Source organism: Equus caballus, chromosome 10 (genome assembly GCF_041296265.1).
Source record: "Equus caballus isolate H_3958 breed thoroughbred chromosome 10, TB-T2T, whole genome shotgun sequence".
NCBI classification, from domain to species: Eukaryota; Metazoa; Chordata; class Mammalia; order Perissodactyla; family Equidae; genus Equus; species Equus caballus.
In genome coordinates, this window is record NC_091693.1 from 19,882,081 (window position 1) to 19,909,073 (window position 26,993).

Here is a 26,993-nt window from a genome sequence, read left to right on the forward strand (position 1 = left end):
CATGAAGAGGCAAGGTGTCGGCTGCCCCCTGCTCAGTGCCTGGCCCTCATGCACTGAGCACTTGGGTTGTGAGTGGCCTGCACAGATGGGTAAACTGAGGCCCTAAGGAGGAATAATGCCCACCTTGGGTCAGGGCTGGCCTGGGGACACTGAACACCAGACACACAAGTGGTGACCAGGGCAAGAACCAGTTTATTGGCTGAGGTCGGGGGTGAGGGGCCTGCACCCATGAGGACAAGGCCAGGCCTCCCCAGGAACCTAGATATCCATGTCCTCCACCAGGTCCTCGAGGTAGGCCTTGTACTGGTCTGAGGTGAGGGAGAGGGGGTGGCTGTTGGAAATGTGCAGGTCCACAGTGTTCTCCATTGAGGAGGCACCCTGTATCCGCGCCATCTCTAGCAGGGCCTTGAGGCATGTGGGAACAACCTGCAGCAGGTGGGGGAGAAATGCGAGTCAGGGGAGACACCCAACACTGCTGGTGGTGGTGGGGGCATGGACTACAACTCCCAGCAGGCCCCAGTGTACCCCAGGATGAACCATTAGGCCCAGGACTGCTGGGAGTTGTAGTTTCCCCCATAGTCACAAACATGGGAGATCAGAGAAGGTTCCCAGGGCTGAGGCTGTTAGTGGGGTTCCCAGAAACTAGAGCTGAGCAGTTTGTGGTCAGAAGGATTCCTGGGAGCTGTAGTTCCTCACAGAGGCTGTTAGGACTTGTAGTCCCCCGACTTCCACATAGTTTCAAGAGCTCAAAACAGGATCTGGGGGTTAGGTCATGGGAGGGACACCCAGAGCTCCCGGGGGTAAGGAACTGGTGGTTACAAAGACTCTTGGAAGTTGTAGTTTCCACATGGGCTTCTGGGAATTGTAGTTCCTGGCAACAACCTCCTCCCCATGGTAAGATCCACCCCTCAGCTCCTGGAGCCCAGGGCTGCTGCACCTTGACCATCACGAGCCTCTTGGTCCACGGCTGGTCCTGGGGCCACGACTCCCCCAAGCAGAACCAGAGGGTGTAGTGTGGCGAGCGTCTGCTTCCTCCAAGGAAGGCAATCAGATCTGGGGGCCCAGAAGCCTAGTCAAGGATGGGAGGGAGACCCTCTACCTGCCCCTCCCTCCACACCTGAGTAACATCCTGACCTAACACCCCACATACGTCTACCACCACAACCAAGGGGCTGCGGACTTTGGGAAAGCGCCGGCAGTTCTGGCACAAAGTTGAATGTTCCTCCTCCCTCCCTTCCATCAGGGTGGGGCTGGAAGCTCTGGCCCCCCCAACCCCAGAGCCTCAGTATGTGAGATGGGGAAGCAGGCCCGGGAGGGGACTCCACTCCCCCAGGGATGCCCAGTGACTCCGGAGTACAAGGTGGTCGGTGGTGACTGCTCTTGAACCCCCTGAGGCCACACTGTCGCTATGAAGCCATGAGCCACCGTGGCTGTTTAAATTAACCAAGTGAAATCAAATAAGACTTAAAACTCACTTCCTCAGGTGCACTCACCTCACCCAAGTACTCAACAGCCACCTGTGACTATGGACACCGTACTGGACAGTGCAAAGCCAGAGCCTGGCCATCACTGCAGAAAGGTCTGCTGGACGGCACAGCCCTGTAGGATGCTCTCCTGTGCCTGTCCCCCCACCGTAATGACTGGTAATAACAACGACGACTCAGGCAGCTCGTTCCCTGCACACCTTCTGTACCCCGAGCCCTGTGCCTCCTACCGGGTCCAAGCAGGTCGGGGGAGAGAGGAGACCGTCGTCAGACCTGACAGGCTCAGAGCGGTCCGGAACTTTGCCCCAGGTTCCACCGCAAGCAGAGCAGCAGGGTCTGAATCCGATCCCCAACTCCCTGACCCCAGAGTCCTGAACCACCGTGGCCCGCTCCTTCCACAGCACAGCGAAGGCCTCGAGTCACTCACCTGCCACGAAGGGCCCCAGGTCAAACACACCTCCTTCCTTGTCCTTGGGCACCTCACCACTGGGCCCGTGACTGTCGGGGAGCAGCTCCTCGCCCATGGCCCAGTACACGTGGCTATGCCCCAGCCTTTGGGCCCAGAGCTGCTGCCCTGCCCTCCAGAGGGCAAGTCCCCCGCCCAGGTTGCTCAGTACGCGCTTCACAAGGCTCATCACGTCCCCATCTGTCAGGTACACCCCGGGGTCTGGCAGTCTTATTGGCTGCCCAGGCAGTGTCCCATCGGCTGCTTCGGGCTCCACCAGCCGCAGGCCCTCCGGGCAGAAGACCGTCTGCTGGAACACTTGTCGGCCCCGGTAGAAGGCGGTCACCTCGAACTCCCACGCTGAGCGGGTGGCAGCAGCGAGTGGCAGGGATGGGGAGGGGAAGAGAGATTGAGAGAGCGTAAGGGGGACGCTGCCCCGGCCCCTCCCACCCCACAGCTGGCACGCACCATCCTCGGGCACCAACAGCTGCCTCAGTGGGTTTTCAGCGGGTTCCACATTCGGGCAGGGGCCAGGAATGTCTAGGTTGGGGCTCAGCAAGAGCTGAGGGGGGTGCTCAGGAGCCAGAGCCAGGCTCAGGGGCCCCCCATCGAGGAATGGGTCTAAAGTCATGTCACTCAGTAACTCCTCCACAGTAGCTTTCTGGAGAGGAAAAAAAAAGGATCTGGGCCTTTCTGCAGCCTCTTCTGGAGACTTCATGTGGACCAGGCCTTGTGCTCAGTAATGTGAGGACCCAGGGAGGAGACAGACTTGGCTTTGCCCTTGGCAGGAGAGACAGCCATGGGCACAGGCAGCAAAGTAGATGCCCGGATATACGCTGGGTGCTGTGATGGCCTGAGGTGAGCAGCCCATGCCAGCCCAAGGACCTGGCTCTATGCACCACCACCTGGGCAGAGGACGCTGGGCACAATCTCAGAGGGGACCACCCTGGCACAGACAGCAGCAAGATCACGGCTAGGGACGTAAGCTCCTGGAGACCCTGCACAGTGAAGGAAGCTATGACATCCTGGAAAGGTGTGCTAGGGCCGTGAATGCCTGGTGAAAACTCCGAATTTTCTCCTGAAGACGCCAGGAAGCCATGGGAGGGCTGTGAGCTGGGGAGGGCCAGTGTCAGCTCTGGGTCGGGTGGGGGACAGACTGCAGGGGAGAGAATGCAGGCTCGGGTGACGGTCCAGGGGCAGAAGAGGAGGCCTGAGCAGGCGGATAGGGACGCAGAGAGGGGATGGCGCAGAGAATGGGGGCAGGAGGGTTGGGGCGCATTCTTACGGGGGTGTCACAGGTACTCCATCTGCCACCGGTGTCTGGAGAGGTGTCGGGCTGAGCCAAGTCCCTAAACGCTGTCGAGAAAGGTAGTGCTAGGACTAGGGGTGCTGGAGACTCCGGAAATCCCATCCCTCCTTGCGAAGCCCCGCTTCCAGCACACCTGGGGTCAGAAACTCATAGACTTTGTGCGGGTCCTGGGGGTCCTTGCTCCGGTCGTCGACTAAACGCAACACTTCCTTCCGGTTCAGGGCGGACCGGAAATTCCTCTTCCAGGTCGGCAGGTCGGGCTTATCTCTCCCTGGAGTATAGGCACCGCTGGCCTCGGCCCAGGCCTGGGGGACCAGAGGGACCCGGAGGGTGGGGAGGATGACTTAGACCCCGCCCAGGGGCCCTGACCCTGCCTCCTCTCAGCCCGACACCTTCCTCTCCCCTGGCACGTTCTAACCGGGCCAGATTCCATCCGCAGACTCGGATTCTCTGTGCCCCAAGTCCTCCGACCTCCACCTTCCTTTGCTTTCTAAGCCAGGCTTCCAGGGCCTCCTGGGTGTCTAACTCTGCCACCAACCTGCCCCAGGACATCCTCAGTAATAACTCCGCCCCCTCGCGCTGTAACTCGGTTTACCACTGCTGGCGTCTCCTAATTTGGCGGTAAGGAACCTCGGCTTCGGGGCCGGGTGTGGCCTCGAATGTTCCAAGACCCGCCCCCCGGCATTCTACCACCCAGAGCCCCGCCCCCGGCGAGCCCCGAACCCCCGGGATGCGCTTCCCTCGCGTTCTGACCGCGCTTTCTCGGTTCTGTTCCGGGAACCTGACCGCCCCAGTCCGCCGCCCCTCCGAGCCCCGCCCCTCCCGCCCTAACCCCGCCCACCTGCGCTGCCGGTCACGCGCGGGCCCGCCCCCTCGGAGTCCCCCCCGCCTCCGGCGGCCGCTCCCGGCTTCCTGTGTCCCCGCGCGCGCGCACCTGGAAGATGCCGAAGTCCTTCTGCTGGGCATCTTGCCGCAGGCCGTGCTTCCAAGGGATGCGGAAGCGCGTGCGGCCCTTGTCCAGCCAGGCCACGCCCTCCAGCCTGCCCTGGTCCAGCTGCGACACCAGCCAGGGCAGGATCAGCGGCTTGTGGGTTCCCATGGTCCGGCCTGCGCGCAGAGGGCAGCTCCTGGGCGCGGGCGGCCTCGCAGGCCCATCCGGCCCGAGGGTCCCGCACCCGCACCTCCCTCTCACGGGGCCGCGGCGCAGTCCCGCGCCTGTATTTTCCTGGGGTACAAACAGGAGACTTCCTCCTCCCATCCTCCAGAGAGGCTCCCCAGTTCAGCGAGGACTCCCTTCCAAATCCATTTTAGATCCCCTCCTTTCCCCAAGCTACCCCCTCAATTCGGCCAGTGCAGACCCTTCTTCGTTCTTACATTGTAAACCCCTCCCTCTCCCACATCACCCAATGCAGGACCCCCACTTCCAAGTTAGAGCCTCCCCTCCAGTTATTTCAGGGCAGGCGCTACTCCCGTGTAGACCTCTACCTCCTGCCCTCAGTCCAGTGCAGACCCCCTTCCCCAGCACCCCTCACCCATTTCCACCGTAGACCCCACCATCCACAGTTCCCCCCAACTAGTCAAGCCTCCCTCCTCCGGGGTACGCCCCTACTTTCTAGAGTGGACTGCCTCCGGTTTGCAGACTCCACCCTTCTCTCCCCTCGATCCCCCAGTGTAGACGCCTCCTCTCCCCGGCTCCCCGCTACTTTTTCTAAGTTTTTTTCATAGCCGACCTGCAGCGCCGGCCATGGCTTCACTTTTTGCTTCCCTTTCCACTATCAGCGCGCACACAGCCCCCTCTCCACTATCCGGGCAGACCCACCCTTCCTCGCGCTCCTCACTCCCGGCGGCCACCAACTGCCCGGCTTTTCCGTGTCACCGATGGAGAGGGGCGGGCGCGCGGGGCGCCGGGACCTACCCCCGTCTTTGGGCTCCGGGAGCTCTCGAACTCGCAGCTGCACACTCTCCTTCCCGTCAGCTGAGCTCTAGAGCCGTGGGGCTTTCTTTTCTCTCGATTTCTTGAAATAAAAACAACTTTATTGTCAGTCGGGCGACACACCAGAGCCAAAGGGGCGGGACCAGGAACCTGGATGTAACCCGTCCCATGCCCTTTTTAGGCCTTCCGGCCACGGGCATGCTGGGAACGTCACATGCAAATTAGGCAGTCCTAGCGCTCCGCCCCTTCCGCGTGCGGGCCGTCACCGATCCGGGCCAGTGCGCAGGCGCGGGAAAGTTGACGTCATAAAGAAAAGTTTACACAAGCCGTGGAAGAGACGGGGACGGCGGGGCCCGGGACCAAGTAAGCGGGACGTTAGCGAGGGCTGGGATGAGGAGGGAGGAGCAAGGGGCCGGGACCCAGGAGCGGGCACCCCAGTCCCGCTTCTCCGACATCCAAGTGTCCTGGGTCCCCAGAGTTCCAGCCGGAGTCAGATAGTGGAACTACACCTCCCAGCAGGCTGCGCGGCGAACTAGTGCGGACCGAGGGGAATGTTTGCCATGAAGCCTGCTGGGATTGGTAGTTCCCGATCCTCTAAGGGCTTGAGTAGCTTGGCTATATGGCTTCAGAATGCAAAAGTTGGAGCCCCAAGCCCCCTTCTCCCTCGGGGACCCAGGGCTCTGAGGCTCCATTCCCCTTCTCTCTCAGATACAGGAGTTCAGACCCCCAGCCCTCTTCTCCGAAAACTCAAGAGTCCAGGTCCCCAGCCCGCTCCTCCCTTAGTCCCAAGAATCGAGATCCCCAGCCTCCTCCTATCCCAGGATCAAGGAGTCTCCTTCCTCATCCATCTTCTCCCTCTGAAGACTCAAGAGTCTAGGCTCCCATACCCCAACTACCCTAAGGGACCTAACAGTCTAGGCCCTCAGCCCCTTCGTCTCTGGGGACTCACGAGTCCTGGCCCCCTCCTCATTTAGGGACTAGGAATTTGGGCTCCGAGCTTCCACTTCCCGCTGAAGCCTGGAGTTCATTCCCCAGCCCCCTCTCTCACAGGTGCCCCCATGGCAGGCTCGGAAGAGCTGGGGCTCCGGGAGGACACGCTGAGGGTCCTAGCTGCCTTCCTTAGGCGAGGTGAGGCTGCCGGGTCCCTCGTTCCAACCCCAGCCAGGTAAGAGGAGTTGCCCTCCTCCCTCGGGGGCCTGCATTTGAGGTGGGACCTTCTCTAACTCTTGCTCCTGGTCTCAGTCTCCCTCTTTCCCCTCTCCTTATATCTGGCTGTATTCCTTGTTTCTGGGGTTGCAGGGAGAGGCCCTCAGTGGGAGGAAAATGAGACTGCTTGCAAGGGACCTCTGGGTCATTCTCTGAGGTCCCCTTCCCCAGGAGCCCTGCCCAGGAGGAGCCAACAGACTTCTTGAGCCGCCTTCGAAGATGTCTTCCTTGCTCCCTGGGGCGAGGAGCAGTTCAGCCTGAATCCCCTCGGCCTTGCTCCTTGCCCCTCCACCCCTGCTATGGTTCAGAGCCTGGTAAGAGATTCCCTAGGTCGCTCATGAGCTAGCTTTGACTCTGAAAGCATAGACAGGATAAGGAACTAGTTAAAGAGCACTCATCCAGGAGGATAGCTGTGTGGGGTCTCCAGCACCTACCGTCACCATTCTGTGCTCCCCCTCGCCCCCGGTAACTCGCGATCTGTCAGTTCTGTGAGCTGGCTCACAGCATCAATTCTGCATCCCTGCCCTTGGGATTTTTGCAGCCACCAGTACCCCCAGTAGGAAGGCAGGAGACCTACTTTTCAACCACAACTCCTTGGCTGGTTACAGGACTTTGGGAAAATCGTTTTCTTCCCGGCTCTGTGTTCCTCCACTACCAAATAGGAATAGGGGCTCAGTGGACTTGATAAGAGTGCCCAACAGGTTTCCTCTCTTATGCGAGCCTGGATAGACTAGTAATGGCTACTGGAAGTAGTAGCTTGAAAAGGATTTCCCAACTGGGAAGAAGAGGTCTGTGATCGATTGATGATGCCTGAAACAGGCGGGGCTATAGTGATAATAGCTGGGCCGCCATGTTGTTTGCCTTCCTTGGATGGGGTCATCTTCAAGGTTCGGTTCAGCTATGACATTCCAAGTCCAGTTTAGGGGATATGATAAAGTGGAAAGGACAGGGTCTGTTGCCAGGTTTGCTCACTTAGCCTCAATTTACCTCATTATGAAATGGAAATCATTGCTACTTGGCAAGTGAATGGGAGAAGGAGAGAATCCGTAACTTCCTGATGTCGTGAAGACCCATCATTGGCTCTTTTTCCCCCAGGCCCAGCTACTCCAGACTTCTATGCCCTGGTGGCCCAGCGGCTGGAACAACTGGTCCAAGAGCAACTGAGATCCCCACCTAGCCCAGGTGAGGCCCAGGGCAGCCCTGGAGAAGGATGAAGGTAGAAGGGTTGCCAGGGTTCTGCCCTCAGCCGAATTCTCTTCTGCCCCCCAGAGTTACAGGGTCCCCCGCCCACAGAGAAGGAAGCCCTGCTGCGGAGGCTGGTGGCCTTGCTGGAGGAGGAGGCAGAAGTCATGAACCAGAAGGTGATGAGCGGTCTTTTCCATCCCTTAGCTGGGATGGGAATTCCGGCATGGTTGGGCACTGGGATCAGAAGCTGGATCTGCATTCTGATCGGATGGTCGGGTGGAGAGAGGGTGGGACAAGGCTTCACAGAATGGTTGAGTGACAGAGGGATGGCCAGGGCAGTGCCTTAAATTAGTGGCTTTCATTGATCGTTAGAGGGGCGTGGCCTAAAGACGGGGGTGTGGCCATCAGAAACAGGATCTAGCAAAGAGACAGGAACCCGCTGAGGAAGTAAGGAAATGTATGGTGGTGGGGAGGTGGTTTGGAGAGGGCTGGCTAAAATCTGAAGCCCTGATTGACTATATCAGTCATGGGCATGGCTTAGAATGTGGGGGAAATGGACCGCCGGAGGAGGGGTGGCTTGTGACTCTGTTCTGGAATTTGATCAGCTCAGGATTCGGGCAGTGTATGGTTCTATATTAATTATACGGTGGAAGGCAAGGTTGCAGACACCAGCCTGGCCTCCGGGGCTCTCAAGGAAGCCCACCGGCAGCTTCTTCTAGAAGCCATCTGGAAGATTAGCGTTCTAGAACTCAGCTAATATAGAGCTTGGCCCTCATTGGCTGTTGAGGCCTCGGCAGGGGCGTGGCTTAGCTTCCGGGTTCTAGGCCACCTTTCTGGGAGGAGTTTGGCAGAGAGCATAGAGTCTGGCTTATGATTGGTTGATGTGATGGGTAGGGGCGTGGCTTAGAGCGTTAGCGCGTATCCAGAACACGCTTGCGCCAGGAGGCCACGCCTTCATGTTCCTATTGGCTGGCCACGTGGGCGTGACTGCCTCTTCCCCGCCTACCCACAGCTGGCCTCGGACCCGGCCCTGCGCGGCAAGCTGGCCCGCCTCTCCGCCGGCTCCTTCGCCCGCCTGGTGGAGCTGTTCTCCAGCCGCGAGGGCGCCCCGTGCCCCGCCCGCGCACGCCCCTTGTCGCCGTGCCCCGGGCCCCCGCCGCCTTCCCCGGAGCCCCTGGCCCGCCTGGCCCTGGCGATGGAGCTGAGCCGCCGCGTGGCCGGCTTGGGGGGCACCCTGGCTGGACTCAGCGTGGAGCACGTGCACAGCTTCGCGCCCTGGATCCAGGCCCACGGGGGCTGGGTGAGACGCACAAGCCTGTGTGGACCCCCTTTACCCAGTTGTCTTGCGTGCGTGTGTGTGTCTGTGTGTGCGTGCGTGCGTGCATGTGTGTCATGGGGGGGGTGGCTTTTGTTCTCCCAGCCCTACCAGTCATCCCTTCTGTGTTTATTGAGCACCTACTGTATACCAGGCACTGCGGTAATGAGCGCAGACGCACATGGCTTCACGCACTGTGGTGTACACTGACAGCTATGAGTTGGAAATGGGGGAGGCCCTGCCCTGGGCCTCAGTTTCCTCACCTGTAAAGCGGAGAGAGTAGTAGTACCCACCGCGAAGGGTTATGGTGTGGGTTAAAATGGTATCATCCTCGTAAGTACTTGGCACTCCGTGGGCGTTTGTGTATATGATTATCTGGAGACTGTCGGCCCCTCCAACACCGCCTGCTGAATGCTCTTGCCCGGGTGTCCCCCTCCCTCGGCTTCTCTGCTCCGCCCAGTTATCACCCTCAGGGAGGACTTCCCTGGTCCCCATTTAAAACCGCAGCCGCCTCCACACCCTCCCACCCACTCTCCTTCCCTCTTTGCTGCTTCACTTTCTTCCATAACGCTCGGCACCTTCTGACACACGGCAGAAATGACTTGTTTTACTTGTCATTACTTTTTGTGTGTTGCCTTCTCCCGCCTCTGACACACCAGCTTCCAAAGAGTCTTACCTTGCGTGCTCACGGCTTTAAATCCAGTGCCGGGCTTGGAGCTGTGTACTTGGCTGTGCAACCTTGGCAACCGTCCCCATCTCCCTGAGCACGGGTCTCACTTACCTGCCTGGTTGCCGTGGGGATTCAGTGAGAGAAAGACGCACGTCACACTCTCAGACATTGCTTTGCAGACCTGGCAGAAGCTGGCTCGGGGGTGGAGTGGGGGTGAGGAACAGAGAGGAGGCGACCAGTAGGGCCGGAGCGAGGTGAGCGAGGAGGAGAGGGCAGGAGAGATGAGAGCAGGAGGGCAGCCAGATGTGCGGTCACAGCGAGAAGGTGAACTTTTGACTCTGAGCGAGTCAGGCGTCCCGGGAGGGCTCGCAGCAGAGAAGGGACTGAGCTGACTTGGGTGTTGACGGGCGCCCTCTGGCGGGCGCGTGGACACCACCGCAGAGGGAGCCAGAGGAGGTGACTGCGCTGGTCCTGGAGGAGAGGAGGGTGGGTCAGACCAGGGTAGGGACAGTGGGTGGTTCTGGATTTAACGTGGAGGTGGAGCTGACAAATTTTGCTAGTGGAGCAAAGGTGGGGACTGAGTGGAAGTTAGGGATGAGGCCAAGGATGCTGCCTGAGCAGCTGGGGGGCTCCATCCCATGTGCCCTGAGGGGGGGAAGAGCAGGGAGGAGGGGGAGCGGGGAGCAGCTTGGGGCGGAGGCAGAGATGATTGGAGGTGGTCCAGTTCAGGGAGAGATGCCCTTCAGCCCTCAAAGCAAGACGGTGAGGCCGCGGTGTCTGGAGCTCAGCCAGAAGCTTGTTTGTTTGTGAAATCATTTTATTTATTAAGGTGCGATTGACCAGGTGCTCGGCCGAGGACTCCCGTGGGATGATCCCATTTAAACCCCACGACAGCCTAATGGGCTTCAGTGGTTATTCCCGGCTCGTGGAGGCTGCGAGGAGAGGCCCTCGTGCAGGGGACTGGGACGAGCACAGGGACACAGAGCCGGGCACGTGGTCATCCAACCCGGGACTCCATCGCCCTCTCTGTGCCCTGTCTCTGTCCCCCCCCATTGCTCTGCCCACCACCCTGGGGCTCCGTCTGTCCCCCCCCAGGACTCTGTCCCCGCCCACCCCTGGGTCCCTGTCCCCTCTCTGGGTCCCCGTCTCCCTCCCTCTCTGGGTCTCTGTTCCCCTCTCTCTGGGTCCCTGTTCCCCTCCCTCTGGGTCTGTCCCCCTCTCTCTGGGTCTCTCTCCCCCTCTTTCTGGGTCCCTGTCCCCCTCTCTCTGGGTCCCTGTCCCCCTCTCTCTCTGGGTCTCTGTCCCCCTCTCTGGGTCCCTGTCCCCCCCTCTCTCTGGGTCCCTGTTCCCCTCTCTCTGGGTCTCTGTCCCCCTCTCTCTCTGGGTCTCTGTCCCCCTCTCTGGGTCTCTGTCCCCCTCTCTCTCTGGGTCTCTGTTCCCCTCTCCCTGGGTCTCTGTTCCCCTCTCTCTGGGTCCCTGTCCCCCTCTCCCTGGGTCTCTGTCCCCCTCTCTCTGGGTCCCTGTCCCCCTCTCTCTGGGTCCCTGTCCCCCTCTCTCTGGGTCCCTGTCCCCCTCTCTCTGGGTCTGTCCCTTCCTCTCCCTCGTTCCTCCTTTCCCTGTCTCTGCTCTCTGGGCTGCTGTGGATCCCGCTGTGAGTGGAGGGCGCCTCTCTGCTCACACGGCTCTGCCACTCTTCCCTCCAGGAGGGCATCCTGGCCGTGTCACCCGTGGACTTGAACTTACCCCTGGACTGAGGTTTTCCTGAGAAGCTGCTACGAGACACGTCCCTCTCTCTCTGTGCCTTTTCCAAGCCTTCCGAGTCCACTCAGGGCTGTGGGGTGGTGGCTGCCCTCCCTGTTTTTGCCAAAAAGAAATTGTTTACCATTTTTTCATATTAAAAACATTTTCAAGTATTTAATAGTTTATCCTTTTACTGAAGAAGTACATTCTAAGTAGAAGAGATTTGGTTCAGAGATCTCTCTAGTTTATCAGTTGAGGAAAGAGCCAATTCATTTATTCTAGAAATATTTATTTGGAGCACCTGTGAGAGCACCTGTCACCTGGATAAACAGCATATTTGAGGATATCTGTAAAGATGATTCCAGCTAATTACATTTTTCCCTATTGCATGATTGATTGATTCCAGCTAATCCTGTGTTGATGGGCTGGAGTCTTTCCAGCTAGTTCCAGAAGAAAGCTACAGTCTTCCTTCACGGGGCGTCCTGAATGCCACTCTCTTCTCATTTCTCTCCTCCCACGGCTCCTTCCGAGCCTTTTTGGCTGGTTTCTCCTCATCCACCTGCAGACCTCGAGTTTGTCACCTTTTTAGGGCTCCAGCTCCCTTCACAGAACTATGTTTGTAAATGCATAACAGGAAACATACAGGACTACAAAAGAAACCAATTACAGTCGATCCTCCTTATTCGCGGATTCCGTCTTTGCGAATTGACCTACTCGCGAAAATTTGTTCATAATCCCCAAGTGAACACTCCCGGTGCTTTAGTGGTCACTGGCGGGCATTCGTACAGGCAGAGCCACAGAAGGATTGATGCCTGATGAGCACGTTCTCCGCTGAGGTCCAGCAAGGCGACACATGCCTTCTTGTTTCAGCTTTCCTACTATAAACGCGTGTCCTTTTTACAATCTTTTTAGTGCCACATTTTTCACATTTTTGTGCTTTCTGTGGTGATTTCACTGTTTACAACAGCCCGAAGCATAGTGCTGAAGTGCTGGCTAGCGATCTTAAGCGCAAGAAGGCCGTCACGTGCCTTATGGAGAAAATACGTGTTAGCCAGCTTCATTGAGGCACGAGTTACAGGGCTGTTGGCTGTGAGTTCACTGGGAATGAATCCACAATATATATTAAATAAGACGTCTTTGAACAGAAAACACGTCAAATAAGGTTGTGTGTTGATGGGTTGACAGTGTTGTGACCAGAAGCTCGCAGGAACCTGACTCTGAATTTCCCTTAGGAACGATGGCCCACTGTTCACAGTGACTTTATAGAACATATGCCACAAATGATAAGAATCAACTGTATATGGAAATAAAGTTTTCAATACTAATATAAAAATGAGTGTATATAATAATAGCCATGCTTCTTCATTAACATTAATTAAGGTTAATTAATTAAGGTTAATGTGAATTGATTGATGTTAACTGATTAATGTTACTTAATTAATGTAGGGCAGGAATGACATTTTGAGGTGTGTTAGTTACTGCCATGTAACAAATCCCACAATTTAGCGGCTTACGGTAACACATTTATTCCTCACAGTTTCTGTGGGGCAGGGACGTGGGTGCAGCTTAGCCGGGTGCTCTGCTCAGCATGTCACCACACTGCAATCAGGGTCTCAGCTTCGGTCTCATCTGAGGCTCGGGGTCCTCTTCCCAGTCCACATGGTTGTTGGCAGAATTCATTTCTTTGGTGGACCAGCAGGAGGATCAATGTGGCTTCAGAGAAGGGGGTTTACCCTTTTATTTATTTGTTTGTTTGTTTGTTTTTCCTGAGGAAGATTGGCCCTGAGCTAACATCCATGCCAGTCTTCTTCTATTTTGTATTCGGGTCTCTACCACAGCATGGCTGATGAGTGGTGTAGCTCCGCACCTGGGATCCAAACCCATGAAGCCAGGCCACTGAAACAGAGCATGCCGAACTTAATCACTACACCACCAGGCTGGTCCCCTCAGCCCCAGTGTAAAAGGCTTCATCTGATTAAGTCAGGCCCACCTTAGATAACCTCCCTTTTGATCAGTTTAAAGATAACTGATTTGGGGCCTTAATTACATGTGCAAAGTCTCTTCACTCTTGCCATATAAGGCCACCTAATCAAGAGAGTGACATCCATCTCCTTTGTCATACAGCCCAGCCTACTTCTTGGTATATAACACCAGGGGGCAGAGATCATGCGGGCCATCTTAGAATTCTGCCCACAGGAGTCTCTGCAGCAACTGTCATGTAACATGCAAGCATCTGTGATTTTTATTGGGGTCCAGGCCATCGGAGCAAATCCTACTTTGAGATGTTGCCCAAATTCTTACTTGAAGGAAGGACCAAGTTCCAGTTTAGTGAGAGATCTAAGATTCTACCATCACAGCTCAAGGATGCCTGAATTTTCAGTTTTGACCAAGGTCAAGAACACCTGCTAGATGTCTGTGTACCTTTTTCTCACCACACTTGTTTCATTTCTTTTCTTTTCTTTTCTTTCTTTTTTTTTTGGTGAGGAAGATTGGCCCTGAGCTAACATCTGCGCCAATCTTCCTCTGTTTTATATATGGGATGCTGCCTCAGTATGGCTTGATGAGTGGTGCCAGGTCTGTGCCCAAGATCTGAACCCATGAACCCTGGGCCGCCGAAGCCGAGTGCACACACTCAACCACGACACCACTGGGCCAAAATACACAACCTCCCCAGTGATCTTGTCCATTTGGTGGTCTGACCTAGTGCAGGACTGGCCAATAGAAATATAATATGAGCCACATATGTTATTTAGAATGCACTAAGAACCCGTTAAAGCAAAATGAAAAGTAACAGGGAAATGAATTTTAACAATTTTTGTTTACCCCATTTATCCAAAATAGAATCATTTCAACATGTAATCAAGATAAAAAATATTCAGCTATTACAGTTTCTTTTTTTCTATGAAATCTTCAGAATCCAGTGTGTGTCTTACACCCACAACACATCTCAGTTCAGACTTCCCACAGTCCACTGCTCACCGCCCTATGGGGCGAGTGGCTGCCATATTGGAAAAGGCAGAATTTGATGCTGACGACGCCCACATTTCTGATTCCAACAGGCTCTCTCCCCTGAACTCTACCCAGGCAGCCCCCTGCCCCATGCCGTCTCCTTTCCAATGACATTAGGCTATTCCGTAGTGTTGAAGAGAGAGTTTGTTACAATTTTTTGCTCTGCAGCAGCACAGAGCAGAAGTAATTGATTGGATCAACATACTTGGAAATCAGAAAAAAAAAAAAGGTTAAAAAAATCTGCTGAAACATTTGGAAAAATAGCCAAAAAAAAAAAAAATGCAGTATAGTAGGGGTCAAGATGTGGGCTGTTGTAGTTAATTGGACTTCATAAAAATTTAAAATCTGGGCCAGCCCCCTTGCCGAGTGGTTAAGTTCATGCACTCCACTTTGGTGGCCCTGGGGTTTGAGAGTTTGGATCCTGGGCGCCAACCTACACACCGCTCCTCAAGCCATGCTGTGTCGGCGTCTCACAGAGAAGAACTAGAAGGACTTACAATTAGGAGATACAACTATGTCCTGGGGCTTTGGGGAGAAAAAAAAAATTAAAATCTCTGCTCTTCCAAAGACAACATTAAGAAAATTTAAGGCAGATGACAGATTGGGAGAAAATATTCAAAGTAGATACTATCTGACAGAAACCTGTCTCCAGAATCTATAAAGAACGTTTACAATTTGTGAACAAGAAAACAGCACGGGTCTGTAAAAGTGGGCAAAAGACTTGAACAGACACTTGATAAAAGAAGATGCACAAATGGGCAATAAGCACATGAAAAGATGCTCAACATTAGGGTCAGGGGAATGCAAATGAGAACCACGAGATAGTGCTTCATACCCCCCCAGAATGGTTGAAATTAAAGACCCATCTTAGGAAGAGCTGGAGAGGATGTGGAGCGACTGGAACGCTCATGCATCACTGATGGGAATGCAAAATGGTCGAACACCCTGGAAAACTTTTTGGCAGTTTCTCAGAAAGTTAAACATACACCTAGCATACGACCCAGCCATGTGCTCCTAGGTTTAGCCCAGAGAAATGAAAGTGTGTGTCCACAGAAAGACTTGTCCACGAACGTTCACAGCCACTTTCTTCATAACAGCCCCAATCTGGAAACCACCCAGCTGCCCATCAACAGCAAAATGGATAAGGAAATTGTGATACAGCCATACAGTGGAATCCTTCTTGGCAAGAAAAAGGATCCACAACGTGGATCTCAAAAGCATTACGCTGAATGAAAGAAGACAGACATAAAAGAGCACATACGGTATAATTCCATGCCTATGAAATTTTAGAAAAGGAAAGCTACACTATAGTGACAAAAAATAGTGATTCCTTCTGGGATTGGGTGGGAAAAGTATTGACTGGAAAGGGTCATAAAGGAACGATCTGGGGGGATGGATATATTCCACAAGTTGCATTCATCTTCGTCCAACTAGTAACTTCCTGCAGGTCGAGGAACCCTTCCTGGAGGAGGTGGCGTCTAAACTGGGCCCCGACTGACGTATAGGAGTTGGCCGAAGCAAGGGGCGTGTTCCCGGCAATGGGAGGGACTTGGCAAAGGCCAAGTGGCTTAAGTGGGTTCTCTGGGTTTATAAAACTTGGAACAGTTAAGTAGAGGGCAAGAGGTTAAATACCTCGACGCCTGAGTCCTAGTCCTGACTTATTTCGGGACCCCGGACAAGCCCTCCCTCTCTCTGCCCTCACCCTGCTTCAGTTTTTCTCTCGGGTAAATGGGCACAAGCTCCCTTGTTCCTCCTGGAGCCCCCCCTCCGGCTGGGAGAATCCACCGAATGGGCGATGAGTGACAGTTCTTTCGAGCCAATCGATGGAGCCTAAAGCCCTGCCTCCCTCCTCCACATGGGCCAATCGTCGTGTTCTCCTCGAGGCCAACAGCTCGGCGAGAGCTGGCCAAAGGCCTCGTGACGTCACACTCGGATAAGCCTATAGCAGCTATTAAGAGGCGGATCGTTTTGGTGATGGACAGCTCTATTTCAAGATGTCCGCTTAGCGCGGGGCCCGCCGGGAAGTTATGAGGCGGTGCTGGTGGGGGAAGGGGCGGGAACTCCTGGTTGACTTTGCCCAATCACCAGTCGCGCTGCTTGCGATAGACGGGCCGTCTTTCCCATCCCGGTCGACTTAAGGGGGCGGGGCTCTGCACGCCAGACTGGGCGGGCCCCCGAACTTTGATGGGCTTCTCTCTTGCCCAATTGATAAATGGTATTCCCAGACGGGCCGCCTCTATGGCCAATGAGAACTCCTGGCGGGGTCGCGGTGGGCGGGCCGTGGACCCTCCGGTATAAGACGGTCCCGGGGGAGTGCGGAGAAAGGGGGGGGTCTCGGCGGCCGGAGGAGGAGTAGGTGCGGGTGAAGATGGCGGCAGCCGAGGCCGCGAACTGCATCATGGAGGTGAGTGCCTGGAGCGCCGGCGGGGGCGGGGGCGGTTTGGAGGTCGGTGTTTTATGCCTCCGTCGTGGAGAAGGGGCTCCGAATAGGCGGATGGGGGCTCAAGGCCGCTAGCTGTAGGGAGGGGGCGCCGCATGCTCCGGATCCGGGGGCACCCTTTGGGGTGCGGGCTCCCTAGCTCTCGGGGGCCTGCGGCAGCCGGCCGAACCGTGGGTCTCGTGCCCCCTCCCACGTCGGGGAGGGCTGGGGGCGCTTCCGGCCTGGCCCCCACGTGGCCGCGGCGCGGTGGGTGGGGAGGGGGTGTGCCGTGCCCGGTGGCCCGGCGGGCTCCACGTGTGGGACAAAGGCCCCGCCCCCGGCCGGGGGAGGGGCGCCCCGGGGGGGCGGGAAGGAGGCTCCGACCCTTCCCTGGACGCCCCCAACCCGCCTCCCCGGCGATCGTGATAGACGCCTCGGGGTGGGACTTACTTGGGGCCCTCTGCGAAGTAAAGAGTCTCTTAGGAGGGGCAGTGTATCGAGGCTCTGCAGCCCCCTTCCCGGGGCCGGGGCATCTGCTTGGGCGTCGGTCCAGATTTCGTGGACTTTTGGGTTGGGGTTGGAGGAAGACGAAGAATTGGTTCCCTTCGAGCCCTCCCGCTTCCTGTCTGTGGATTCTCCCCTGCCCCGGGCTCTGGGAGCTGGGGGGATGGGGCATGCCCCTGTGACCTCCCTCTGGGGGGGGCACCTAGCTGAAGGAGATCCTTCTCGATAAGGCTCCGTGCACCCCCTTGTGGCCATTTCTGGGTGTGTGGGAGGGACGTCTTTTTCATGGGGCGTGTCCCAAAGCCCCCCTCCCGGGCGAGGGGAGGGAGCGGAGCGTCTGTCTGCTGGGGGGGGGGGGGAATCTGATGGAATATAGGCTGCGAGCTTTACGCCTTCCTGGACCCCTTTCTCTCCCCGGGGCATTTGTGAGAGATGGCCTCCCCCTTCCTGAAGTCCTATTTGGGGGTCCTGAGCCTGGATCCCTGAAACCGTTTCCCGTGGGGTTTGGTTCTTGTGCAGCCATGTGGGGCTGGTTTCGGTGCTGGCTTTCAAGCCGTCTTGATGCTTGTCTGGCGGTGGTGTCAGTGGTATTGAGAAATGGGCCGCAGTGGGAAATCCCCTCCCCAAGCCTCCTCGCTGGCTTGGGAGGATGGGGGTGGGGCTTGGAGCTCAGTGGGTCGTGTCTGTGACTTCACGCTTGGAGGGTGGTCACATTTGGAAGAGATGTAATCTGATGGGGCCTCTGTACTTGCCGCTTGCCTTGAAGCATTCTCTGAAGTGGGCGGTCAGATCCCAAGATGCATGCCATTAGGGGGCCGCTCCCAAGGGTCACTCCAATGTGACCATCACCCTTGGCTCTCTCCTGGACCAGGGCCTGTAGGGGTGGAGGAAATATCTTCCCCAGAGGTTGTCCCAGGACTTGGCCCCACACCTGGGAGCCGTCTGAATGGGGGAGGGATGGGCTCAAAGATCCAGAAGCTGGCCATGGTCCCTGGGACTGTCTTCCTGGGTAGAGGGTAACGAGAGGAGACTGGCTCCGGCTGGTTTTGTTGGGGGCTTCCTGAGCCCGAGGCAGGAGCTAGGGGCAGGGGTGCCAGCTCTGATGGGGGTGCCACACCTCCTTTCTGGAATCCTCTCATAAGAGACTGGTTGGCAGATGTGGCAGATGCCCATTGGGTGCCCCCTGCCAGCCCCTCTCCCCCGGCTACTCATGGCACCCCAGGATGGGGGTGTATGTCAGGAAGTGTCACCTAATCTGGGGGGATTAGATGATCAGGGGGAGTGACAGCTGGCGGTGCCTGTGTGCCCGGCGGGTGCCAGTTCCTCTGGCGGGCATGGGGGAGGTGTATGGTCAGGTGCCTGGCCAGAGAGGGGCAGCGTGGGGGCCGGCCACCATCTCTCCAGCCACAGCTGAGCCAGAACCCCTCTCTTCTCCCCCCACTTCTGTCTCTTTTAAAAACAGCCCTGCCTCTTTCCTTGCTCCCTCTGTCACCCCTCCCCAGCAAGGAGAAGGAAAATTGCAAGAAACACCGCCCTCCCCAAGAGCCTGGGTCCTCTGGCCTGGCCTTCCCCTAGCCGCTCCCAGTAGCTAATCCTTTCTCCGTGTTACTCTCTCCTAGAAATTTGTAGCCACCTTGGCTAATGGGATGAGCCTGCAGCCGCCTCTTGAAGAAGTAAATATCCTTTTGTGAGACCCTTCCCCACATAAACATATCCTGCCACACATCAGGCCCCTGCTAGCAGTCTAACCGTGATCCCTCTTGCTTCAAACCAATTTACCCCGAGCCCCGGAAACACTTAGGACAAACTCCCTCTAGGTCTGTGGCCCCCATCTGGCCTCCCCCAATACCGTGGCTACTTCCTTAACTCCATTCCCAGCCCCCCTTGCCCCTCCCTGTGTCGGCCCCAGTTCTGCTGCCCCTCCCCTTCCCAGCTGTGGGCTGAGCTAGAGACGGGGGCAGAGAGACTGGAGAGATGGTAGGCGTGGCTGAGGTATCGGGGGTCCTCCCGTGGATCGTGCTCTGGGGGGGTCCTGGAGGAGGAGAATGGGGTCATTAGATTTTGGGGTTCTGGGGGAGGAAAGATGGCAGGGGGGTCTGTAGGGTTGCCGTGGTGCGGTTTGGGAGGGGCGGTTCTGTACTCTCCAGGAGTAGGGACCTGGAGGTTCAGGAGGCGGTGGGGAGCCCCCCGATTTGACGCACGCCCCCATCCACCCTCTCCCAGGTCTCCTGTGGCCAGGCAGAGAGCAGCGAGAAGCCCAATGCTGAGGACATGACGTCCAAAGATTACTACTTCGACTCCTATGCCCACTTCGGCATCCACGAGGTGAGTGGGGACACCTCCTGAGGATGCTCCACCCTGGGGGAGGGGGGGTCCCTGTTTGGCAGGGCTCGAACTTAATTTCCCACGCATGTGCACTGCCTCCCCTGGCCGCCCCTCTGCACATGCGGGGCACACCCCGGGGGTCCCGGCTCCCAGCCGTTGCCGTGGCGACCGAGGGGAACTCGGCCTCCGCGGGGCCGCTCCTGGGAGGCTGGGGTGGGAGCGCGCATGCGCGCCGCGACTGCAGCCAGAGGCCTGGCTGTCAGTCTCTGGCGCCCTCTGGTGACCGGCGGTGGGACTGTCCCCCAGCTGCTACGCCCGGGCGCGGACGGGCCTCTTGCCCACGGTGGAGGCTGAGGTCCCAGCAAGCAGCTGGGATGGGATGCTGAGCTTTTTTTTCTTTTTTTTTTTCATTTTTTTTGCTGAGGCCTTTTTGTAATTGTGGTGAAATATACATAAAATTTACCAGTTTCAAGTGTGCAATTCGGTGGCATTCTTACTGACGACATTCAAAAGGCCAGGATCGCTGGGCTGAGGCGGCGGTGGTGGAATCTGGCTGAGATGGGAGTTTAGCCCATCCGGTCGGGTTTTACATATAGGGAAACTGAGGCATGTGGAAGGGAAATGGCTTGTTCCAAGGGGACGAAGGTGGTGGGAGGCTGGGCTCCAGCTCTCCAAATGATCAGCGTGTCAGAGGCCAGGGTGCCCCATTCTTCAGCTGGGGATTCGGGCCCCTCACAGTATCCTTGTGCCCCCTACTCCCCCAGGAGATGCTGAAAGATGAGGTGCGCACCCTCACGTACCGAAACTCCATGTTTCACAACCGGCACCTCTTCAAGGACAAGGTGGTGCTGGACGTGGGCTCGGGCACCGGGATCCTCTGCATGTTCGCTGCCAAGGCCGGGGCCCGCAAGGTCATCGGGGTGAGTGTCCTGGCGGCTGGTCAGGCCTGGGCCTGGGGGGAAGAGAATGGGGGTTGAGGCTGGGACTCAGGGCGTCTCACCCTCCCTTCTTCCTGGGCCCCCAGATCGAGTGTTCCAGTATCTCTGATTATGCGGTGAAGATCGTCAAAGCCAACAAGTTAGACCACGGTGAGCCCAGGAGAGAATGAGTTTGGGGGGGGGGGGTGGCGTGGGTGAGCCCAGCTTCTCCGGGGCCCTTGGGACAAGGGTGGGGCCACTGGACACAGATTCAGCCCTTCCTCCCAGGTGGCCTGTGGGCCGCCGACAGCCCGAGGATGCAGCCTTCTCAGAACCCACGACCTGTGAGCGTGTCCTGCCCTCTGAGAACTTGAGTGTGGAAATCACACGCTTAGCGCTTCAGTCTTTAAACCTCAGGGCAAAAGGCAGCCTTCAGTTTCTTCATTGAGTAACAGAGCCACGTGGCTGACACCTGCTGGCCCAGAGAGAGGTCTGCTTCCCCCCTCCTCTGAGTCCAGTCAACGTTCCCTTCCAGAGAAGTCGGCACGGACAAGCAGACATATCTGACAATGTTTTTACAGTCACGTGCATATTTTTTACACAAATAGCATTTCATACAAGTGTTTGGCCCTTTGCTTTTTTCATCTGTTTGTCATGGGGTTTAATGCGTTTCAGCTGTTAAGAGGGTCTTGCTCTTTCTGGTGACGCCCTCACACGCACGCACCCAGCGTCCTTATCCAGGCTCCCGGTGATGCGAGTGTGAGCCGCTGCTGAGATTTTCATCCCCCCGCACACAGTGTCTTTCCATACACAAACTAGCATATCTGTGAGGGCAACTTACACAGGCGGGGTTGCTTGGGTCGAAAATATAAGTTAGGTAGATGGTGCCAAACTGCCTTTGAGTTCCACCACTGAGGCCGAGGGGCAGGGAGTGTGGGGAGACACTGGGTTTTCCAGAGGGGAGAGCTCCTGGCATTCTAGAAACAGAAGTGATTTAAAAAAAAAAAAAGAGGTTAGGGGGGCTGGCCCTGTGGCGTAGTGGTCAGTTAAGTTCATGTGCTCCACTTTGGCGGCCCAGGCTTCACGGGTTCAGATCCTGGGTGCAGGCCTAGCACAATGCTCCTCAAGCCAGGCTGTGGCCGCGTCCCACATAGAAGGACTCACAACTAGGAGACACAACTACGTACTGGGGCTTTGGGGAGGGAAAAAAAAGGAAGACTGGCAACAGATGTTAGCTCAGGGCCAATCTTCCTTTTAAAAAAAAAAACTGGCCTGGTTCTCTGATAGACTAAGTACTGACTAAGAAAAGAGGCTAGTATCAGCAACCCTCAAGTACCCATTGCTCAGCTTTAAATATCTCCATTTGAAGCAACTTCCAACATTGGTACCATTTCCTCTGTAAATCCTGCTTGTATGTCTCTAATAGATAAGGCCGTTTAAAGACGTGATCATGCTGTTACTTATACATTGAACCCAATTAGCGACAAAATCTTCATATCCCCTAATATCTAGTCCACATAAAATTTCTGCTTCTGCCTCAGAAACATCAAGAGCGATGAGTTTTAGCACTGAGTTAACAGGCTGTGGCCTCGGCTCGCCGAGTTCTTTGCAGGTCCCCAGATGCAGCCCCCAGCCCTTCCTTGAGAAGACAAGGGCCGCCCCAGTGGGGTCTCCAGGCTCTGGCCCCCACCCCGGGGTCTCCTCAGGGGTGATGATACGTGCCCCCGTGTGTCCCCACAGTGGTGACCATCATCAAGGGGAAGGTGGAGGAGGTGGAGCTCCCAGTGGAGAAGGTGGACATCATCATCAGCGAGTGGATGGGCTACTGCCTCTTCTACGAATCCATGCTCAACACCGTGCTCTACGCCCGAGACAAGTGGCTGGTGAGGCCCTGGAGGGGTGGGAGCGGCTCATGCGGCTGGGGTCCTCCGGCCGTCATTGAGGGCGTATCAGTCAGAGTCAGGCAGAAAACAAAAGCCATGCTAGGTATTTCCCACGCAAGGGGCTTAATACAGGGCATTGACCACATGGACGTTGGAAGGCCCACAGCCAGCACGGGGTGTAACAGGCACCAGAAGCTAGACAGCCACAAGGAGATGGTGCCATGTCAGGAGGGAGTTAGTGCCGGGAAGAAAGCCGTAGCAGGGCAGAGGGATAGGGAGGGACTGGGGGGCCGTGGTCCCAGGTGCTCAGATCAGAGCAGGCCTCCCAGGGGAGGTGACTGAGACCTAAAAGGAGGGGAAGTAGCTGCATGGGATCTAAGGGGAAGAGCGTGTTGGGCAGAGGATGTCGGCCAGTGCAAAAGTCCTGGGGCAGGCGTGCGCTTTCTGTGTGTTGAGAGCAGTGGGGAAGCTGGAGTGGACTGAGGGTCTGGAGGAACAGGAGGAGGTGAGGGGTGGAAGGGCCTGTGCAGATCTCACAGGGCCTTGTGGACCCCATGAGACTCTGGTTTACCTCTCAGAGGAGCCAGGGAGGGTTCGGAGGATCCCTGAAGGAGAGGGTCTGACGTAGGTGCTCCTGGGAGGCCATGGGCAATAGACGAGGGCAGAGGCCACTGCCGGAGTCCAGGTGGCGACTGTGACTGGAGGCTCAGCCCAGGCCAGGGGCCGCGGGGGAGATGAAGAGACCAAACCAGCAAGATGTGGGGATGGTGCTGCCAAGACCCTGCCACCCTTGACATCCTCGCCCCTACTCGTCCCCCTCCGCAGGCACCCGACGGCCTCATCTTCCCAGACCGAGCCACGCTGTACGTGACGGCCATCGAGGACCGGCAGTATAAAGACTACAAGATCCACTGTGAGCAGGGGCCGGGGGGCGGGGGCCGGGGGCGGGGGCCGGCCTGGCCCGGGTGCCCATGGGCTCACGCTCCCGCCTGCCTGCCCAGGGTGGGAGAACGTGTACGGCTTCGACATGTCTTGCATCAAGGATGTGGCCATCAAGGAGCCCCTGGTGGACGTGGTGGACCCCAAGCAGCTGGTCACCAACGCCTGCCTCATCAAGGTGAGGGGGTGGCCGGTGTTCCCCAGGGCAGGAACCAAAGAAGGACCAGCACCTGGCCCTTGTGCAAGACATCAGGCTCCAGAGTTTGCCTGAGGTCTTGGGGGCCTGACCTGTCAGTCAGAGGTGGCTTTAGAGGCTCAGAGAAGCCACTTCATTTATTAAAAAGCTTTGTAGTAGGGCCAGCCCCACGGTGTAGCGGGTAAGTTTGCACATTCCACTCTGGCAGCCTGGATTCACGGGTTCAGATCCTGGGTGTGGACCTACACCACTCACCAGCCATGCTGTGGCAGAGTCCCACATACAAAGTAGAGGAAGACTGACATGGATGTTTGCTCAGGGCCAGTCTTCCTCAAGCAAAAAGAGAGAAAAAAAAAGAGGAGGATTGGCAATGGATCTTAGCTCAGGGCAAATGTTTCACAGCAAAAATGAAAACAAATAAATAAATAAAATAAAAAGCTTTGTGAGCCAGGCAGGCCCTTGGGGCCTAGGATCCTGAGCAGGCGGGCTGGCCCCGCCCCGGGGCACACATTCCCCTGGGCACCCCTGAGGCAGGTGGCTGAGAGCCCAGGCCACGAGCGAGTTTATACACGCATGGGTCAGCCATAAAGAGTGCTGCAACCGTGATCGTTTTTTTGAGCCCCCCGTGTCTGGGTTGGGACCGTGTGGTGAACTAACGGGCTGAGTCCCAGAACTGAGGAGGGCAGAGCTGGGGGAGCGGGGAGAAGTCTGTGGCCCCGACGGGGCCAGCCTCCGTGTCCTGGGTCAGAGCCCTGGTTTGGTTCTGAGCGCACTGGGGAGGTGTGGAGGATCCTAGGCGGCGGTGTGACGTGCTTTCATTGACTGTTTGATAGTTGTCACCTTGGCTGACAGGTCAAGTAAGGGGTCTGGGGGAGAGGGCGGGAGCAGGGGCCTGTAAGAGGCCACCACGGGGCCGGCCCTGTGGCCAAGTGGCTATGTTTGCGCGCTCTGCTTTGGTGGCCCAGGGTTTTGCTGGTTCAGATCCTGGGCGCGGACATGGCACCGCTCATCAGGCCACGCTGAGGTGGCGTCCCACATGCCACAACTAGAAGGACCCACAACTAAAAATACACAACTATGTACCGGAGGGCTTTGGGAAAAAAAGGAAAAATAAAATCTTTAGGAGAAAAAAAGCCACCGCAGTAGAGAGGCCATGGGGACCTGGGCAGGGTGGAGGCGGTGGAGGGGGCAGCAGGTGACTCCCCGAGTGGAAGTAGTTGTTTGAGGAGGTAGACGTGTCAGGTTTGAGGTGTGGATGTGAGAGGGAAACAGGAAATCCAGCGTGGCCCCCCCGCCCGCCCTGGGAGCAGGGAGCCAGTGTGGCCCCTGGGGGTCTCGCTTGAACACTGGGCTGCACGTCGGGGAGCGGGGCTCACGGGGCGTGTCCCGCAGGAGGTGGACATCTACACTGTCAAGGTGGAAGACCTGACCTTCACGTCCCCCTTCTGCCTGCAAGTGAAGCGGAACGACTACGTGCACGCGCTGGTGGCCTACTTCAACATCGAGTTCACCCGCTGCCACAAGAGGACCGGCTTCTCCACCAGTGAGGCGCGGGCCGAGGGGCGGGTGGGCTGGGCAACGGGGGAGGGAGCCCCGGGTACACTGAGAACCCATGTTCTGGTGCCAGCTCTGCCAGCAAACCCGAGCGTGCGGTGCCTCAGTTTCCCCACCCGCGAAACCGCACTCCCTGTCTCTGGGGCTTCACGAGGACGGAGGGGTTCGGGGATTGTGACCACGGTCAGTGTTGAGTGAACGGTCACTGGGGGGCGTGCCCGGCAGAGGGAAGGGCAAGGCCCAGGCCTGGGGGACAGGGCAGGGCAGGAGGCCTGGCTGAGCCACCCCCGCCCCCAGGCCCCGAGTCCCCGTACACGCACTGGAAGCAGACGGTGTTCTACATGGAGGATTATCTGACAGTGAAGACGGGCGAGGAGATATTCGGCACCATCGGCATGCGGCCCAACGCCAAGAACAACGTGAGGCTCGGGGGCAGGGAGGGGCCACCTCTGCCTGTGGTGGGGCCCCCGCACCCCTCAGCCCCAAGCCAGCCAGCCTGGCTACACCCTGCTCCGGCCTCCGCCTGCCCGGGGCCCTCACGGTCTGCTAGGGAACACGATTTTATTGAGAACCTACTGGAAGCTGGGGCTTGTTCCCCAGCCCTCCTGACAGTCCCACGGTAAAGGCTGGGCGAGTGGGAATGGCCGGAGGGAGAGCTGAGCCCCCGGCAGGACGGAGCTGCCATCAGCTGAGACGAGGGCAGCAGGTCTGGGCCAAAGTCGGCAGCTCCAGCAGCCAGCTCGGTGGGCGGACGTGGGGTCTGGACCCGGAGTCGGGGGAGTGGGCCGCGCTGGCAGTGTTGCCTGGGGCCCCGCTGGGACTGGGCGTGAGGCTGGAGGATGCTCAGAGCAGCCGGATGGAGGGCAGTGCGCCAGGCTCTCGCCCGCCGTCTAGGTCTGGAAACGTTTTGGGGTGTCACCACTGAAGACGGGGTACTACTGGCCTCTAGGGGGTAGGCCTGGGGGTGCACAGAACAACGAGGAGTCCCCCAACTGAAAAGTGGTACTGCCCAGCCTTGGGGGTGCGGGGGGTGGGAAGCCACAGACTAGAGACAGACACCCGGAGAGGGAGGTGGAAGCCAGGAGCCCAGGTGAGGGTCAGTGAGGACCGAGGGCAGAGGTCGCTGGTGACTGGGCCCCAGCCTTTCCAGAGTGAGAAGGGCCCGGGGGGCACAGGAGTGCTGGCTTCCTGGCCGCTTGGGAGCGGGGACGGGGGGCCATCGAAGTTTGCTGTCAAGTTTTTCGGGAGGAGGAAGTGTCCCGGAGAGGGGTTTCCTTATAAAAGAAGGAAGAAATGACTTTTGCTGATGCAAATAGTCTCAATGGGGGAAAATCTCCTGATGCAAGAGACAGACCAGCTGAGCTCTGTCCCCCAGGGACAGTTTGAGGATGTCACGTGGCGCTGTCACTGGGAGTCAGATTAAGGGCAGATGCTGGGTGGGACCAGCAACATGGATTCTGAAGTCTGGACATGAGCTAAAAGCAGGACCCTGGGGTCTCTGGGGCGGGGTGTGGACAGCTGGGACCCCCTCCGCCGCCTCCCCACAGTTGTGCATCTCCGCCCGCCCAGCACGGTCCCCCTCACGCCCGCCCTCTCCCCACAGCGCGACCTGGACTTCACCATCGACCTGGACTTCAAGGGCCAGCTGTGCGAGCTGTCCTGCTCCACCGACTACCGGATGCGCTGAGGGGCGCGCTTCTCCCCGGGCCGGCCGGCCCTGCGCGCACCCAGGGGCTGCGGCATTCTTAGCTGGTTTCGGGGGTCCCCCTTCCTCTCCCTCCCTCCCACAGAAGGGGGTTTTAGGGGCCTGGGCCGGGGGGCGGGGCACATCGTGACTGTGTTTTTCATAACTTATGTTTTTATATGGTTGCATTTACGCCAATAAATCCTCAGCTGGGCCGGCTCCGCTTCCTGGGGGCAGGGCGGGGGCGGGTCCGTCGGCAGGGGCCACGGTGGCCAC

At 57.6% G+C, this 26,993-nt stretch overlaps 3 protein-coding genes across 19 annotated transcripts; 2 read left to right on the forward strand and 1 right to left on the reverse strand.

Annotated features, from left to right (window-relative positions):
* Positions 1–172: 172 nt before the first annotated feature.
* On the reverse strand, positions 173–9,800 carry IRF3 (interferon regulatory factor 3). 7 transcript variants are annotated; one of them, XM_070223157.1, is made up of 9 exons: positions 9,659–9,800; positions 5,154–5,253; positions 4,173–4,345; positions 3,372–3,543; positions 3,215–3,285; positions 2,398–2,590; positions 1,912–2,289; positions 938–1,053; positions 173–426 (listed from the first exon to the last, which is right to left on the reverse strand). In XM_070223157.1, exons 3-9 carry the CDS (start codon positions 4,335–4,337, stop codon positions 259–261), a joined length of 1,263 nt encoding a protein of 420 aa, XP_070079258.1. In that variant the 5' UTR covers positions 4,338–4,345; positions 5,154–5,253; positions 9,659–9,800; the 3' UTR covers positions 173–258. The 7 variants fall into 7 exon arrangements, with proteins under 7 accessions (XP_070079258.1, XP_070079257.1, XP_014585307.1 ...); XM_070223156.1 differs by lacking the exon at positions 9,659–9,800 and adding an exon at positions 9,554–9,654; XM_014729821.3 differs by lacking the exon at positions 9,659–9,800 and having other exon boundaries at positions 5,154–5,370.
* BCL2L12 (BCL2 like 12) lies at positions 5,412–11,460 on the forward strand. Of its 4 annotated transcripts, none has more exons than XR_011421951.1 (7): positions 5,412–5,534; positions 6,222–6,336; positions 6,549–6,691; positions 7,473–7,559; positions 7,647–7,738; positions 8,575–10,536; positions 11,251–11,460. XR_011421951.1 is itself a non-coding variant. In XM_001917755.6 (7 exons), exons 2-7 carry the CDS (start codon positions 6,230–6,232, stop codon positions 11,299–11,301), a joined length of 768 nt encoding a protein of 255 aa, XP_001917790.5. In that variant the 5' UTR covers positions 5,412–5,534; positions 6,222–6,229; the 3' UTR covers positions 11,302–11,460. The 4 variants fall into 4 exon arrangements, 2 of the variants coding, with proteins under 2 accessions (XP_001917790.5, XP_014585319.2); XM_001917755.6 differs by having other exon boundaries at positions 8,575–8,862; XR_011421952.1 differs by having other exon boundaries at positions 5,413–5,534; positions 6,207–6,336.
* Positions 11,461–16,395: 4,935 nt separating this feature from the next.
* PRMT1 (protein arginine methyltransferase 1) lies at positions 16,396–26,931 on the forward strand. 8 transcript variants are annotated; one of them, XM_023650164.2, is made up of 11 exons: positions 16,436–16,700; positions 18,839–18,892; positions 19,443–19,544; positions 20,309–20,464; positions 20,569–20,632; positions 22,202–22,344; positions 23,170–23,257; positions 23,346–23,461; positions 24,872–25,022; positions 25,331–25,452; positions 26,637–26,931. In XM_023650164.2, exons 1-11 carry the CDS (start codon positions 16,665–16,667, stop codon positions 26,718–26,720), a joined length of 1,116 nt encoding a protein of 371 aa, XP_023505932.1. In that variant the 5' UTR covers positions 16,436–16,664; the 3' UTR covers positions 26,721–26,931. The 8 variants fall into 8 exon arrangements, 6 of the variants coding, with proteins under 6 accessions (XP_023505933.1, XP_070079263.1, XP_023505932.1 ...); XR_011421954.1 differs by having other exon boundaries at positions 16,602–16,700; positions 24,872–25,234; positions 25,278–25,452; XM_023650165.2 differs by lacking the exon at positions 18,839–18,892 and having other exon boundaries at positions 16,396–16,700.
* Positions 26,932–26,993: the final 62 nt, after the last annotated feature.